Raw genomic sequence first — 16,990 nt, forward strand, 5'->3', positions numbered from 1 at the left:
TGAAGGGTATGATGCCTTCTTATACGATTTGTTTGTACTCAAGTAGTATATATATATATATATATATATATATATATAACATTGAAGTTATAATTGTTTTGAATTTGTTATTACATCCTTATGCAGAATTAATGACTACAATTTATCTATATTTTCAGGGAACTATGATAAAGAACGAATTCAAGAAGGGAGTAGGGATGAAGGAGCAGCAGAGGGCCAAAGGGAAGACTTTTTGAAGAACCATTTGATTTTATTTCGTCTCGCAACTTATATATTGTTTTGAGCCAATAACTTCGTAATTTAAATTAACAAGTTACAACCCTTGTGAATTGTGTTGATGATTTTGAAGAGTTGTGAAACTATAGACTGATTTGAAATGTTATGTCGAAATGTCGAATTGAACCTTCTCTGATTTAGGAGTACTATTGCACTCAATTTACACGGTATTTTTTTGTTCTCGGATATCGGATAGTTTTCGAATATCCGGTAATACTAACGGATACGAATTCAGATGTTGACATGTACTATCCGTCGGATATTTATCGGATTCGGATATCCGATAGCTTATCGGATATCGGATACGGATATACCAGTATCCGCTCCGATAAGCTACCGTTTACAGGCCTATATCCTTCTAGGGGTATTAAACAAGGCGACCCCCTTTCCCCTTTCCTCTTCACGCTCGCTATGGAAGGTCTTAGTCGAAAATTGATGAATAACAATGGTAACAAATTCCTGGGATTCCCCATTAACAGAGCTGATTTGGAAATCTCACATCTCCTCTTCGCGGACGACTGCATCATCTTTGGAAGAAACACAATCGACAACATCCACATCCTCAAGACGATTCTACATGAATTATGTGAGACCTCGGGTCAAATGATAAACTACGCGATGTCTAATATTTTCTACTCCAAGAACTCGCATCCTAAGTTCAAGCGGCTGATCATGCGCACTCTCAAAGTCAAATATGCGTCCATCTCGGTAAAAATACCTGGGAGCTCAGCTTTTTATAGGAGCAAAAAAAACTAAGGTTTTCAGTGATATCCTCGATCACATCACGAACAAACTCAACAAATGGAAGCACTCTTTTCTGTCCCAAGCTGGTCGCACGGTGGTCATCTCGGCCATAGCTGCGGCCGTACCCCGATATCAGATGCAGTGCTTTGCAATCCCGAAAGGAATTTGCAAACGCATCAAGTCTGCTCAAAGGAATTTCTGGTGGGGTAAGTCGAAAGGAATTTGCACTAAAGCCTGGTCTTATATTTGCATGCCGAATAACTCGGAGGCCTTGGCATTCACTTGCCAGATCTGGACAACAGATCCCTTCTTTCTAAGCTGGCCTGGAGGCTTAAAACTGAACCTGAAAAGCCTTGGGCCAAACTTCTCAAGGCTAATTATTTCCCGCTCACAGATAAACTTGGTCCAGCGAAACATCATCATTCATGGAATTGGAAGACCATAAGGAGGCATTACAACATTATTGATAACCTGGCTACATGGGAAGTGCAATCGGGTAGGGACATTAATATCTGGGAAGATAACTGAATCCCAGATATTACTGGTCCAATTCAGAACAACAACCACTCTAGTCTTACAAGGTTTCCCAACTCATTACGAATAATAGTTGGAATGACGAAGTCCTCAATGCTAACTTCGATAATATGACCCAAAACCGCATCAAGGCCATCCCGGTGAACAACGAAGGTAAGGATTAGATCAAATGGAAGCTCACCAATTCGGGAAATTTCACAGTTAAATATATGTACCAGGACCTTAGCACCAACAACAGTAATCAAGTACGATACCTAAGAACTGGAAGTTAATCTGGTCTCTCCCCACGGTTCCTTGCATTAAGATCTTCATCTGGAAAATATGCACAAAATCCGTCCCGGTCAGAGAACGAATCGGAAAATACATTGACAACAACATGAATTGCCCAAACTGTACTAACATAGAAACCATAGAGCATGCGCTTCTTCACTGTGCTCTAGCTAAAAACATTTGGTTTCACTTTAATATTATTTCGGAGAACATTACTTCAATCACAGATTGGATCTTCTCCTGGGAAAACGATCCAAACCTATGTTACACTAGCGAAGATATTCACTTTGCGATCATTCTTTGGATATTATGGAAAGTTAGATGTGATCACTGTTTTCAACATGAGATGAATGACCTTAATAATCATTAAAATGATTGTATCGTTTCCTAGAAACAACAAAATCACAGAGAAAAAGAAACAAAAAACTGTAGAAAAATGGCAACCCCTGCCCCCTCAATTCATAAAAATTAATGTTGATGCATCTTTTATTAATGTAATATCTAATGTGGGAATCAGCTTAATTGCTCACAACACTGAATCTAAATTCATCTAAGCGCAAGTTAAAACTTCAAGGGCGAGAAACAGTGAAGAAAGTGAAACTATGACAATATTACACGGTCTTGAATGGGCGAAAGAACATAATCTAAAGTCAATCATCATTGAAAGCGACAACATCAATATTATCAATCACCTCAACAATAAGAAGCACTCAGTCCACTGGCAATCGATGATCCATACCCGAAAATCACGTGAAATCAGAAGAAAGTTCGAGATAGTGCATTTCAAATATACCACTAGAGAGCTCAACTCGCATGCAGATAAGCTAGCCAAATGGGTCAGAAAGAAGAATAGAAGTAAAAAATGGCTAAATATTCCTTGTATTTTGATTGATTAATATTGTAATAACGTTATTATTAATTAATTAAAGCTAGTTTCAACAACAAAAAAAAAAGTTAGTTTTTTTTTGTTGAACTAAGATAACATTAATGAAGCAAAGAGTTCTTACAATACATATGAACTAAAAAACAAGGAATATTATGCCACACTTTGCTATGAATGTGCTTCCTCGACCATTTAGCGAGTTTATCAGCTTGGGAGTTTGCTGCTCTCTTGACGTGGTGAAACTGGATTGCGTGGAATGCACTACATCTTTCTCTGATTTTCTTGATGTGAATCTTCGATTGCCATTGTATGGAGTGACGACTGTTGCGGAGGTGTTTTATCAAGTTAGCATTGTCACTTTCAATGATAATTGATCTGTATTGCTTGTCTATTGCCCATTCCATTTCTAGGAGGATTGCCTTAGCTTCACCTTCTTCGCTATTCCTGGCTCTAGTAGATTGGACCTGAGCTTCAATGAACTTAGCCCCAACATCATGTGCTATCATACTGATTCCCTCCATGGAAGTTATATTGAGAAAGGATGCGTCAACATTAATCTTGATAAATTATTCGCCGGAGGCTGCCATTTGTCACATCTTTTTTCTTTATTCGGTTCCTGTTTTCTGTTAATATTCGGGTAATTTTTTATCATGTTAATAATTTTCGTAAGATCATTGATTTCATGCTGAAAGCAATGGTCACAACGCATTTTCCATAAGATCCATAGGATTGTAGCGAAGTGAATATTGTCACTAGAATAACAAAGATCGGGATGTTCTTCCCACGAGAAAATCCAATCCTCGATGGAAAGAATGTTCTCAGATTTGATGTTATAGTGGAACCATATATTTTTCGCTATTGCACAGTGTAAAAGGGCATGTTCAATGGATTCAATAGCGCTACAGTTCGGGCAGGACTCGGTCTTAACTATATATTTCCCTATTCTTGCTCTGACCGGGAGAGCTCTGCTACATGTTTTCCAAATGAAGAACTGGATACGAGGCACCACCGTTAAAGTCCATATGAATGATGTTGCTATCCGCATAGTTAATTTTGATGCTTAAATGGTGTTTCCAGTATAGTGCAAGTCCTCCTGCTTTATTTACCGGTTCAACATAGTAGTTAGAGTAGTGCTTGCTAATAGGTATAAATTTGTTCATGTTAGTAGATTTGTTCTTGGTTCCGGAGATGAAGATTATATCCGGATCATTTCTGTTGATAATGGTAAGCATATTTTTACGAGTAATATAGGAAGGAGGAGGCGCCTTGAACATTCCAACTCAAAATCGAGGGGCAGTCCATCATCAGGGTCACAACTGAAGCTTTCTAGGGGCAGGCCCCTAAATAACCAACACCCCAAGATGGGCCTAAAACCCGGCTAACCCGCAGGAAGGAAATAGGCACCACAGCAGAAGGCCCCACTGAACAAGAGCTTATGCCGGGATCAAGCTGAAAGCACCAAAAGCTAACCAAAAAGAAGCAGAGAAAAGAAGGAATACCACTCACAGGAAATACAATGCTAACAACAGATAATCTAAAAGAAACGAAAGAGAATCAAGGAAAAAGCATGACAAAACTAACTTAGAAGCTAGATACAATTAGATAATATAACATAGTACTTCATAACATAATAGCCAACCATAAAAACAACATGAAGAGATTAGAAACAAAATGTAAACCTAATCTCGAACTAACTGAACAAAAGAGAACTAGGCAGCAGTAATCCCACAGGACAGAGAAGACCTAAACCAACATACCAGACTATATAGACAAGAAAGATAGACCATAACAGAAAAAGACTAAGACTGACAACCGATTAATCTATCGAGTTAGATTGTTCTTTGCCACCGTCCATCCTTGCCTCTGAATTCTGACTGGGGGATTCTAACAGTGAATCAGCAAATAAATGGCGCCTCCTTTCTTCTTGACTGTTGATCGATTCTGAAGGAGGGCAATACCAGCTGTCAGGAATAGTAGGAGAGAACCCAAGTGAACCAGAAGAACTCTTAGAAATCCATTGATACTGATAACCCCCCTGTGAAGAACTCCCACCCACCGACATTTCTCTGTGTCTCTTAGTCAAAGCTTTCCTGACTTCACCCTCTTCTATTTTAACTTCGATTAGAGCTTGAGATTCCTTCCTCTTGCCTCTCTGTTGAAAGAGGTCTTGGGGGGGGGGGGGGATGGGAACATTGGGAGAAGGTGGATTGCTAGCCACAGTAACAGCCCACTGGGACACAGGAATAGGTTGATTGGGGGTGAACTCCATAGGAGAGACTGATTGACGTGGATTTGCCTAATACAAGGGGTCAATGGATGTTCAATGATTCGACAAATATGGCAAATAGCTTTAGGGAACCTAAGATAGCTAAAGTTTATGGGTTTGCCACCGTCTGTGAAAACCTACATAATTTTATCATTTCTATGTACCAACAATCATCTTAATCTCTTCATAAAAAAAAACAATCATCTTAATTTCACCATTTCTATAGACCAACAATCACCTAACATGTTTGAAAAGGGTGGCAGAAGAAAGAGGGAGAAGAAGAAACTTGAAATTTTTGTTTCTCTCCTTTCATCTTCTAACAAAATCATGATTTCTTAGTTCTTTCATTTTCTAATTTACGATTCTTTTATCTTGAAAATAAATTGGGCAAAGGACTAACTTGTCGATTCAATAGATAGGTCGAACTCAGTTTGATTGAGCGAGTTCTTCGAGTTACTTGTTGAGTTGGTGTATGTAGGGTTTGACTAAGTGCAAGTCCAACCTCAGTCTGTCTCAGGTTCTAAAAACCATTTTTTCACCCCAAATTTACAGCTTTAGTTCAACCCATAAAATTCAGCTCCAACCTCAGCCTCTCTTGAGGCCTTAAATATGCGCATGTGAGGAACGCGTGTATGGGTTTTTGGTGGGTGTGTTTTAAGAACCTGTGTGATTTAGTTTATGTACGAAACACTTGTTTGAATTATTTTCGAATTATTTTTTTTTTCTAAAGTTGAAAAATTATTGGATGTTGGAATTTAAAAAATGTGTAGGTTTTTGTTAGATTAAAAAAATTAATATGTGAGCTTTTGTTAGATTTAAAAATAAAATTAATTAGAGTAATTATTTTTTTAATAATAATTTTGTTAGATTTTAAACCTCTAACAGTTCAACAAAATCTCAACCCTTAACCTCTGTCTCTGTCTCTCTCTGTCTCTCTCTCTCTCTCTCTCTCTCTCTCTCTCTCTCTCTCTCTAAAACTCTCATGGAAGAGTTGCAGAAAGCCCTTATACCCCGTGGATTAACCGTTTCTACCAATCCAGAGAAAGGTCGCTGTCTCATTTCCACCACAAACTTCTCACCAGGTCCTCTCTCTCTCTCTCCTTTCTCCTCTCTCTGGACTTCTGGTTCTGTGGTATTATCACTAATCTTTAGAGCTCAACCTCCATTTTTACTCAATACGTTCTTGTGAATTACTCTACAACTTCAATTTCTTCAACAAATGTTAACTAAATAAACAATTATTCTAAGCTCTGGGTATGCCTCTGAATTGTGAAATAAACCCTAGGGAAATAGTAATCACCCTTTGAACAAATTTTGAAATAATTGCAGACCAATCCAATAAAATTATTGAGTAAATGTGTTTGTTTCTAGACAAGCAGTACCCACCTTTTTAAAATTTTGTTTACTAAAAGAATATCATAATTTCATCATGCAGGAGAGGTGATTATATCTGAAGATCCTTATGTTTGTGTTCCAAATAACTCATCTGAATCAAAATGTGATGGTTGTTTTATGTCTACTAACCTCAAGAAATGCTCAGGATGTCAGGTTTCATGGTATTGTGGGAGTACTTGCCAGGTATTATTTGGTAAATCTCTAAAAAATTGCAGTTTGATTCTTTTGTCGTAGTCGATTTTGCTTTAAGGTGATGAACTTATGCTTAGTAAACAGTCCCGTTACTCTATTAATAGTCGAGTCAATTGGAGTACACCATTCTTAATCTCCGACTCGAAAACAATTCTAAAGGGGACAAACAAACATGGTAGTGATACTTTATGTTTTTCTGTTATCTTATAACCTTTTACATATGAATGAAGATGGAGAGTAGCCTTTTTTGTACGAATAAGTTTTTGTAAGTAAACTTGACATTAGTGAAAGAAACTCCTTGTTCTCTAAAAAGGGTTGAAACGAAACACACAATTATGTAATATGTATAGGTACATATGTACCTATATATTCTTTCAGTTTTGAGGCACAAATTCTTGTATTTCTCTGCTTAATAGTTTATTTGATCAGGAAACCAGGACTCCACAATACTACCTGGCAGGCTGTGTGTTTGTAGGTTGATGAATTGAGATATCAAAATACTTGGCAGGCCCATGAATCAGCCAAAGGCCAATATTCCACTAATTCAATCGAACGACCACTGTGTGTGCTGTCCACTTGTTGATTGGATTTAGGCAGATTTTTTTCTTTTTTGTGTAGTTACCTGCTTTTTGATTGTTAAGAGTCATGCATAAGTAGTGGGTATATGGGTAGGTTATTTGTTTTTCATGTGGTGTCCGGTGGGATAGATGTTTAAGTAGTGTGTCTGCGTGGGGAAATAGGCATGTTCCCGTGGTCACCTTGCTCCTAGACGACAACAGTTTACATGCACCCTAGGTTACGGCTTGGCTATGAACTATGAAGATTTCAGTCACTGCTACCACAAGAAGAGTTTCAATCGCTGACACACTTGTCTATTGTTGTCTTTTCAGAAGTCAGAGTGGAAGCTGCACCGACTCGAATGCAAAGCCCTTGCTGGACTTAGTAAAGATAGGCGGAGATTACTCACACCTTCCCTTCGTTTAATAGTTAGACTCTACCTGAAGCGAAAATTACAAAATGAGCAGGTCATTGATCTTCATTGTTCCCGTTTCTAAACTACGTTATCTACTTTGTTCTGGTTAATTGGTCTACCCTCTTTGCTATTAATTGTCTTTCCTTTATACTTATGCACTGCTCCTTTCTTACACTAAGTGCCATGACAGAAAAGGTCTTTTAGTTAGATCTTCAATATCAATAGAGTCATCTGCTGATACCTTCTGATGGCAGTATTTCATTTTCTTCTCTTCTGAACCCACTTATTGAGTTTTCTTACACACTAATTTGAAACTCACAGCCTCATTTGACTGGAAAAATAATTGTCTTACTCGACCACATGGTCCATAAAATGTGGAGATGAATTAGATTCTGATCTGACAATAGCTCAACCGATGAATGCCTTTGGAACGAATAGTGAATTTCTCTATTCCAACTGCAAGTTGTTCACCACAATAAAAATAATGTTCATCTGTTAATAATTTGTTTGTTTTATGATCAGGTTATCCCGGCTACTGCTACGGATAACTATGACTTGGTGGAGGTGCTGGTGGATCGTATCCTTTTTTTTTTCTTCATGATATGATTTCATTCTCACTATCCTTTTTTTCCATATTATTGAGCTCTACATGTTGACTTTGATAACTGTTTTCTCCAAGATATGTCTGATATTGATGAGAAACAACTGGTGCTATACGCTCAGATGGCTAACCTTGTCCACCTAATTCTTAGTTGGCCGGAGATCAACCTAAAAGAAATTGCACAAATATTTTCCAAGGTCTTCTGTTCAAACTGTTCCCTGATCATATCATATTTTTCCATGCCTTCTCGTTATGGCGACAATGCCACATGTTGTCATTCCCGGAGCAATGTTTTCTTGATTAGGATAATTTTATACTGAAAACAAGAGTTTTTGTTCAATCCTCATTTGACCATCTTGAATTTCATGCAGCTTGCGTGCAATGCACATACAATATGTGACAGTGAATTAAGACCATTAGGGACAGGATTATATCCTGTAGTATCCATTATCAACCACAGGTAATCTAGTCCCATATAATGTTTAGTTTTGACAAATTTAATCTCACACTTAGCTCAACTAATCTTGTGGTGTTCATCTAGCTGTTCCCCGAACTCAGTTTTGGTATTCGAGGAACGACGAGCAGTAGTTCGTGCTGTGGAACCTATACCAAAAGGTACAGAGGTAAGATGATCTATTAACTATGTTTTGTTAGTATTCTAAGTTTCTAACATATTTCTTTTAAATGTGATTGGTTTTGAAGTTGTTTAGTGATGTTATAATTTTGATTACATTTTATAAGGTGTTGATCAGTTATATTGAGACTGCCGGAAGCACTGAAACACGACAAAAAGCTCTGAAGGAGCAATACTATTTTACATGTTCGTGTTCCCGATGCAAAAAAGTATGTTCTGTTTAGACTAATTTTTCGTAAGTACCATTCTTTGATGATTTCTTGTATACGCATGTAAGATTTTGATGGATGCAATTTAACTTGGCTGTTGCTTATTGAAGGGAGTTTATGAGGATATCCAAGAAAGTGCTATGCTAGAAGGTTACAGATGCAAGGACGAGAAATGCAACGGTTTCTTGCTCCGTGATTCTGGTATGTCATTAAGTGTAGCTAAGTTAAAATGCCTCCTCTTTCTTCATCTTGTTATTAATGAGTTTTTAAAGTGTGGTTTTTGTTCAGATGATGAAGGGTTTATGTGTCAAACATGTGGACTTGTTAGGAGCAAAGAGGAGATAAGAATGATAGTCAATGATCTAAATTCGATGATGGAAAAAGCTTCAATATCTCTATCCTCCAGAAGTATCCTTTGCTAATTCTCATGTGGCATGAGATTTTCTTTTACTAGATATCACAATAGTTTATGCCCCGCGTGCTTGTCAGATTTCGAATAACATGATTCACTTACACTGATATATAGGACAAGGTTTGGGTACATTGTACTAGGAAACCTTTACATTTGTAGGAATATATTATCTCTCTTTCCGAACGCAACCTCTTTTGTTCTCTTTTTAGGGTTATGGTACCATTCACCGAGGCACTGGTTGCTTTGGCTTATAATTTATACCTCTTGAACTGACTGGCATTCAATTAACATGATCGACCAACAACTTATACTGAAGAAAGAAAATTTCGCTTTTGATGATTTATGTTGAGATTTGATTCCCTGACACGTGGTAGATCATCTAGAGGCCAATACCATGCACAGAACAATTGAGCAACTCCAACTCAAATTGTTCCATTTCTTCTCCATCAATCTGATACGAACTCGAGAAAATGTTTTGAAGGTATGTCTAACTATCTACTTCCTAGTGTATCTTTGTTTTTCGTTCTTAGTTTTTCCACATTAAATATATATGTAAGCTATCAGCAATGCCTTCCATTTCCGTTTATTCAACGTATTGTCCTCCATAAGTGATGTACTTTTATCTCTTCAGATGTTGATGGAGCTGGAAGACTGGAAAGAAGCACTAGCATGTTGCAGATCGCTTATTCCAGCTTACCAGAGTATGTAATATTAACTTCAGTTCTGTATACCAAAACAAGTTAAAGTCTGAATGTCGAACAGTTTAAGTCTAATGGAAATGGATTATACATCCTGGCCCGTGAGGAAATAATAACTTAATTGATTTGTTCTTTTTTCTCCACTTCATAATCCACACTTGCCATATGGTGTTAGTCGATCAATCCGCTGCCTCCATATCTCCTAGTTTAAGTAATGGAAATTTCGAGAGTCGATGAGCTGGGATATAGGAGAAGTTCAGATTCTTAATATTACCCAACAGTAAAACATTGATCGTCCTAATATTATATCATTGGTTATCTATTTTACTGCAGGAGTATATCCTGAAATTCATCCTTTGCTTGGATTGCAATATTACACTTGTGGAAAGCTCGAATGGTATGGCTATATTCATACTTCTTTTCTCTCGTTCTGTGTGTTACATTTTTTCGTCGGTTCCTAACCAACTGCCATACAAGTCACTTCACTGTTCCTTATAGATAAGAATTATCTAGTTATATAACCTGTCTCAACTCTCAAGACCAGGCTCCAAATTACTTGGTCTTTAATTAAGGCACCAGGCTCACTCTGCGCAGTGCCGCAGTTCCATATGGCATAGACTTTCTTTATCTAACCAGCCTGACCACCAAACCCACACAGAGCAAAATAGGAGAAGGTGATATTTCACTAAGGCAAATTCAACGAGAGAAAAATGCGTAGGCACGAGATCGACACCCTTTGTAGTATATGAAGCATATCTGATCTCAGTAGGTTTTGCAGGTACCTTGGAGAAACCGAGAATGCTAAAAAATCTCTGACCCAGGCTGTTAATATACTGCGAATAACTCATGGTACAAATACATCCTTCATGAAGGATCTCTTGCTTAGGTTGGATGAAGCACACGCAGAAGCTGCTCACAAACTCTCGTACGAAGACATTTAGTGCTTCATCTTTCATGGCTAAAAGTTATGAAAAACTCCTTTAGTTTCATACCGATTTTAATCAGAAAAGTCCTACTTGTGTTTCTAGTATTCTGTACGTGTATCATTCATGTGTTGTTTAAGAATGTATTAGCAAATATTTTCTTTTAAGAACTTGAAGAGAGATTTTCCATATATGTTTGCCTGATCAGTCTATAAATTCTTTGAAAATCATACATCTTTCCAATTAGCAAAACTTGTTTTGACCTACAGTCTTGCTGGACTTACATAAGGATGTAGTAAAAACCAAGAAAGATTAAACAACTGAAAAATTTCTATTTCTATGGCTACCGAAGTTTCATTCGTGGCTGAAAAGAAGAAATTAAATTATGAATACTTCTATTGACCTAAATATTTCCATTTCCTTTGTACATGATATTTTGTGGCCCGCAGACTTGTGTAACGGGTGGCCCATGGATGTCGCACCGCACCGCACCGTGGCCTTGGACGCTTGTGTACAAAGTTTTCACCGTGACTCACGAATTAGATCAGTGTTGTTGCTGTAAGTACCAGCTTTTAGCAAACAAAGTTGCAGATCTTGATTAAGAACAACCCTAGATGGTTTGAGAACTTGAGATCCAAAATGTTTTTCTAAATAGTGTCAGTTCATGAATTTTAACCTAATAAAGAAAGCAAACAGGGAGCAGAACACTGTTGTTGCAGTTCAACTGATTACATATTTTTTGAAACATTACACAAGGAAAAAATGAACCTGGCAAGTAATTTCAATAAGACAAAAAGGGATGAATGAAATACAAAATAGGGTACCAGAAAAGAGCACGATCATCCTCTTACATTACACTATCAAACGCGGAAAACTGTTTACATGGTTGCATCATCTACTACTTCACTTCCAACACTTGCAATTTGTTGAAGTTGCTCACAAATCATGGACATTTGCAAAAGCAACTTCCGACGTTCTGATGTTGAAGAGAAATTAGGTATTGTTGGAGGCAGTGACGATTTTTTCAGGATATGTTGAATATGAGAACATAACCTTGATGTTTCAGGATCATTCTTATAAACTTCAGAAATCTGCTGAAGTAGTTTAAGTTTAGGTGGGTCAGGAGAGGAAAGAGACATTTGGGTTGGTAATGGAGGAACAAGAAAAGGATGTTTAAGTAACTCAGGTATTCTCCATCTTTCATTACGATCCCAAGCAAGACATTTCTTCATAAGATCAAGTAACCATGGATTTGAAACTTTTTCATATGCTATTTCATGGTTTCGATCAGTTATTACCTTGAATTTTGCCCAAAATGTCTTGTATTCTGCAAATGGAGTTCTTCCGTATACCATTTGATAGAGTATGCAGCCAAGTGACCAGATATCTGATGGCCGACCGCATTTTATAGCATTTCCATTAGCGTCATTCTCGTTGCACATGAATGCTTCCGGTGACATGTAGCTTAATGTACCAACCTAAAGTGAGCCATAGAAAATTTAGAGTCAGATACTATTCAATGAAGGTCTATAACTGCATGAATGGTTCTTATTTGAGACAAATATTTAAAAATAAAAACTTCCACAGGATACTCGGTAAACCTGAGTTCTTTGTGGCTAATTTGAAAACCTCCTAACATTTTTCAAAAAATCTGACTTATCTCCATTAGAGATGAATTTAATAGTTACTGACAGTAAGTAATCAGTGATGATTAATTACAAGAATTAGAATTTATCTCCTTAAGCTATTGCTACAAATCTTTAACCAACAGAAAACATGACCAAATTTGCACGGTCATTATATAAATTCAGAACAATACTGACTTTGAATGGTTAAACATTCTCATTTTAAACTAACCCAGATAGTGTTCGTCGGTTGGTGAACATCATCCATGTTCATAGATTTATATTTAACATACGAGAATATTCTACGATGTATTATTTTAACCACGAGCAAGGACACTCTTAGAATCTAAATGAGGAAATTATGAGTTTATGATATGCATACATGAGCACGAAAGCAACCATTCTGAGTGGACAAATTAACTACAAAGAGTGATTTGCAGTTTTCTTCTAGTGCTATCATTTGACAAGGAAAAATTGGCTAAGATATTAATTTTTAGAATAAATATATTACGTAAGAGATGTAAATACCTGTGAATCCCGTTGAATGTTAGTCGTATCACTCATAATGGCTTTTGCAATGCCAAAATCAATCAGCTTCAGCGAGCCTCTGACAAGAAGGAAGTTGGCTGGCTTCAAGTCTGAGTGCACAATGCGCTCTTCATGTATGGTGTTCACAGCTTGAAGTATTTGCTGCCAAAAAAGATTAGTTCGGCTTTTTTACTTACAAAAGAGAAATCATTAATCTGCTATTAAGTGATTGGTTCACATTAATAGATATAGTTATATACTTCATGGGGCAAAAGTTTCAAATTTGGTACACCCAGAACATTGGATTAAGGACCTGATAACAGTAGATTAGTCCCGGTTAACAAATTTTGACATGAGCAAACCAATAAATTCTGAAGCGAATGAACATTTTGTAAGAGAGCGGGAACCATGAAAGGGAAGAAAGCCTTTTATATACCTGCCAATAGAATCGAAGCCAGTTTTCATCCATACTTGAGTTGGAGCTATCCATTTCTTTCCACTTTTGCGACAACATGTGAGCTAAATCAATTTCTCCATACTCTAGTACCATATAAATATATCCATCATCCCTGATTCTTCCATCCTTGATGCTCATCGACCCATTCATTACTTCCTTGAGCAAAATTTTATCCGTGACCTATGAAGGAAGATAATATGAGAGGCAATGCTAATGAATCACGCATAGAAGAACAAAATGAGAAAAATAATACAATTACGTCCACTTGGGAAGTGAGAAGACGTTCATAATGCTAATGGTTCCACCAGGGTTGGTGCTTTGGAGGGAACTAAAGCCAATTATAAATGATATATATCAGAATCACAAACCTATCATTGTTTCCTAACTACTGTATAGTTAGAAGATAAAGACATCAGAATTATTATGCTTAGGCCATAAATGAGGATCACTCGCAGAACTTCATCTCTCCAAGCGTCCAGCTGGACATACTCAAAGAATAATAAAGAGGGCATGAACCAAGAGAGTGGAGTTTGTAACGCATAAATTCATAATTCATTTTCCTAGAGTATCATGACACAGTTTTGTTACTCAATAGAAGCACTCAATTTAACCTCATTAAATCGTAGACACAATTTGATCCCTTCCTATTATTGAGAATTTTAGATAAATACGAAAGTGAAAGGCACCTTCTGCCAGAGCAGAAAACATAGATAATAAAAAGAGCATGTGTACCACTATAATACATTAATGAAATGACTTTCATATGTTCATGCTTTGACTTTGATACGACCAATACCTCGTAATCAATTAGCTGTATAATGTTGGTCTTCCCCTTCAGTTTGTTTAGATACTCAATTTCCTGACAAAACCCAAAAGCAGTAGAGTAATCACGACCTTTAAGCTTGATCTTTTTTAGAGCATAGATGGTACAATCTGCTGATATGACCTTGTGAACCTCACTGCTTCCTCCACTACCGATCTTCCCAAGCTTTTGATATAGTTTTCCATTAACTTTAAAGAACAAATCAGGATCATAATTTCTCTTCCGAGGAGCTGGTGCCTTTTTGGTACTTACTACTTTTTCTGACTTTTCAGGTTTCGGAGCTTCCAATTTCATATCAGAATAAGAGTTTTTTGTCCCTGGAGCTTGCGATTGTACATCAGTAGTATCACAAGTAATCTCTTTCCCTTTATTTGGCTTATCACTGAGAGCAGAAGAACCCTTACCATGATCAAGAACTCCATCTTTCAAACACCCACTTTCATTACGTAGATTCCCTTGCTGTCCCTTAGACATGGGGTTGTCGCCAAATCCTGTTGTACACAGAGAAGAGATAGAAGCTTGTGTAGTTGCTGCAGTATGGTCACTTAAAATTGTGCCCGCTGAAGCTCCTAAATTCAGAGGCCGAGGGTTCGTATTCAAGTTTTCATTATCCACATGAGAACTGTTATCACGATACGACTGAGAGCTATAGGTTGTAGAACTAAGCATGGGTGCAGATCTAGAATGGACTGATGTCGTCGTCACACATGAAGAGTCCAAAACTGAAGACTGAGTCATGGGATGACTTATATCCTTCCCAACAAATGGCGTAAATTGGTGTTGTTGATCCTGTATCAACAAGCTTCTCTTCTCTAACAAAGAATAAATACCACTACTTGTCCTATGAGGCATATCTACCTTCTGTGAATCTTGCTGTGTGGAGTTGCAACTATCAACAGCTGAAATGTCAACACGACCACCCACATCGCAATCCATCTCTGTCAATGCAATAGAACTCATGTGAGACGATAAGTAGTCATTTCCAATGGCCATTCGCTCATTTTCGGCCCCTGCATAAATCAAAACAAAAAGGAAATAGATGGCAAAAAATAATGAAGTAATTCTTCCCAAAACTATAATACAACCAACTTACTAGTTCCATCAAATGAAAACTGAACCTTCTTCTGACATTCGAATTCGGAAATGTGTTGGCGTGCATTATTATTATCATTACGATCAAGAATTGAATCCCTGTTTATTTCTTCTGTTCCTGTAAAAGGAGGTGGAGTAATTGAAGAATCATAAGGGTTTATCTGATCAATTAACTCTTCAGCTGCATTATTTTGTCTCGACGATGCAACATCTAGTGATTTCTCACTCTCTATTGTTAGTCCAGCATCAGAATTCAAAGGTTTTGATCTTTCTCTCTGTGGAAGCAAAATACGCCTTGCTTGAATACTAGTTGACTGCATCATACCTGAACATAATTTTCAAACCAACCCAGACAAGAAAAAGACAGAAAAGTCCCAATTTTATTTTCACAATAGCAAAACTTCAAAAGGGCAAACCCTAGATTATGAAGACAGAACATTCAAAAGCTAATAATATCAAACTAATTACTTGACAGAACAAAAAATTTAAAACCCTAGAAAGAAAAAGAAAGGTACCTAGGGGTCTGTGACGCTTGAAGGCGGCCTGAACATGCCGGAGGAATTCAGGAGGCGAAGTAGAAGAAGAAGAAGAAGAGGAATTAAAAGATCGAGAAGTATTAGTATCAGCCAGGATCTTAATAATATTATCTTTATTGGTAGGTGAAGAAGGGGCTGATGGAAGGTTAGCCTCCCTTTCCATGACCAGATCTTAACGGCATTTCGAAGTTTTCTAAACAAGGAGAAAGCCTTTTCTTCTTCTTCTTCTTCAGTAATGATAAAGAGGGAAAATTGTTAGGGTTTTGTCCATGATATGAAATGATGAGATGATTTTGGATGTAGGAAGGGTAAGGGATTGCTGTAGATGAGGAAAGTTCATCTACTAGTGTAACTGGTTTTAGAGAGAGAAAGTAGAGAGAGAAAGTAGAAAGAGAGAGAAAGAGAGTGTTGGCGGAAACATTAAAAAAAGGCTTTTGGTATAGGGACACGGTTATTTTTATGATTTATGTCCCTTTTCTAATTTGGTAGAAGGACATTGATTTTAAGGATTAAAATAAACAAATAAATATTTATAGGGATTCAATGCTAATTAAAAAAATAACAATAAAATATTTTATGTCTTTGTTCATCTTTTAGGTATCTTTTAAACCCTAAAAACTCCACCACAAAACCCTACTTTTATCTTTTATACAACAAATAATCAACACTAATAACCACCATAGCCTTGTTTATTCTTTATTTCAAGTGTTTAATATGTCTCAAGGCATAGATGATGTTTTATTAATAAAATATGATATTTCATGGAAGGAAGATGATGATTCATTAATAGAAGATGATGTATCATTAATACAAGATTGTTTTTCTCAATCTAGTAAAATAATACAATCAAGTAGTAATAATGGTAGTGAAGGCTTGTTGCAAGAGGTAAGAAGAATACTTATTTGACATTTAATTGAAG

General features: G+C 37.0%; 2 protein-coding genes across 4 annotated transcripts; one reads left to right on the forward strand and one right to left on the reverse strand.

The window, feature by feature from the left end:
• Nucleotides 1-5,851: 5,851 nt before the first annotated feature.
• On the forward strand, nt 5,852-11,201 carry SDG37 (SET domain group 37). Of its 2 annotated transcripts, none has more exons than XM_086649227.1 (14): nt 5,852-6,055; nt 6,409-6,551; nt 7,451-7,585; nt 8,056-8,110; nt 8,213-8,331; nt 8,506-8,594; nt 8,676-8,757; nt 8,876-8,977; nt 9,088-9,178; nt 9,266-9,385; nt 9,764-9,870; nt 10,021-10,090; nt 10,421-10,484; nt 10,866-11,201. In XM_086649227.1, exons 1-14 carry the CDS (start codon nt 5,956-5,958, stop codon nt 11,026-11,028), a joined length of 1,440 nt encoding a protein of 479 aa, XP_086505353.1. In that variant the 5' UTR covers nt 5,852-5,955; the 3' UTR covers nt 11,029-11,201. The 2 variants fall into 2 exon arrangements, with proteins under 2 accessions (XP_086505353.1, XP_086505354.1); XM_086649228.1 differs by lacking the exon at nt 5,852-6,055 and adding an exon at nt 6,131-6,227.
• A 451-nt stretch (nt 11,202-11,652) lies between these two features.
• On the reverse strand, nt 11,653-16,546 carry PPK1 (putative protein kinase 1). Of its 2 annotated transcripts, none has more exons than XM_086649225.1 (6): nt 16,051-16,546; nt 15,537-15,860; nt 14,417-15,381; nt 13,600-13,800; nt 13,164-13,325; nt 11,653-12,488 (listed from the first exon to the last, which is right to left on the reverse strand). In XM_086649225.1, the coding sequence occupies exons 1-6, from the start codon at nt 16,232-16,234 to the stop codon at nt 11,889-11,891; spliced, it is 2,436 nt and encodes an 811-aa protein (XP_086505351.1). In that variant the 5' UTR covers nt 16,235-16,546; the 3' UTR covers nt 11,653-11,888. The 2 variants fall into 2 exon arrangements, with proteins under 2 accessions (XP_086505351.1, XP_086505350.1); XM_086649224.1 differs by having other exon boundaries at nt 14,417-15,453.
• Between the last annotated feature and the right edge of the window lie 444 nt (nt 16,547-16,990).

This window comes from Eschscholzia californica, unplaced genomic scaffold (assembly GCF_041429995.1).
Source record: "Eschscholzia californica isolate CP2 unplaced genomic scaffold, dmEscCali1.0.p SCAF_6, whole genome shotgun sequence".
NCBI classification, from domain to species: domain Eukaryota; kingdom Viridiplantae; phylum Streptophyta; class Magnoliopsida; order Ranunculales; family Papaveraceae; genus Eschscholzia; species Eschscholzia californica.

Bases quoted from the DNA above. Each gene is read 5' to 3' on its own strand.
- PPK1 (XM_086649224.1), bottom strand. From the start codon at position 16,234: ATGGAAAGGGAGGCTAACCTTCCATCAGCCCCTTCTTCACCTACCAAT. The intron at 13,801-14,416 runs GTATTGGTCGTA...CTTCCTTCATAG, and splicing joins TACAGCTAATTGATTACGAG to GTCACGGATAAAATTTTGCT. The intron at 12,489-13,163 runs GTATTTACATCT...GGCTCACTTTAG, and splicing joins ACATTCAACGGGATTCACAG to GTTGGTACATTAAGCTACAT.
- SDG37 (XM_086649227.1), top strand. From the start codon at position 5,956: ATGGAAGAGTTGCAGAAAGCCCTTATACCCCGTGGATTAACCGTTTCT. The intron at 6,056-6,408 runs GTCCTCTCTCTC...TTCATCATGCAG, and splicing joins CACCACAAACTTCTCACCAG to GAGAGGTGATTATATCTGAA. The intron at 7,586-8,055 runs GTCATTGATCTT...TTTTATGATCAG, and splicing joins GAAAATTACAAAATGAGCAG to GTTATCCCGGCTACTGCTAC.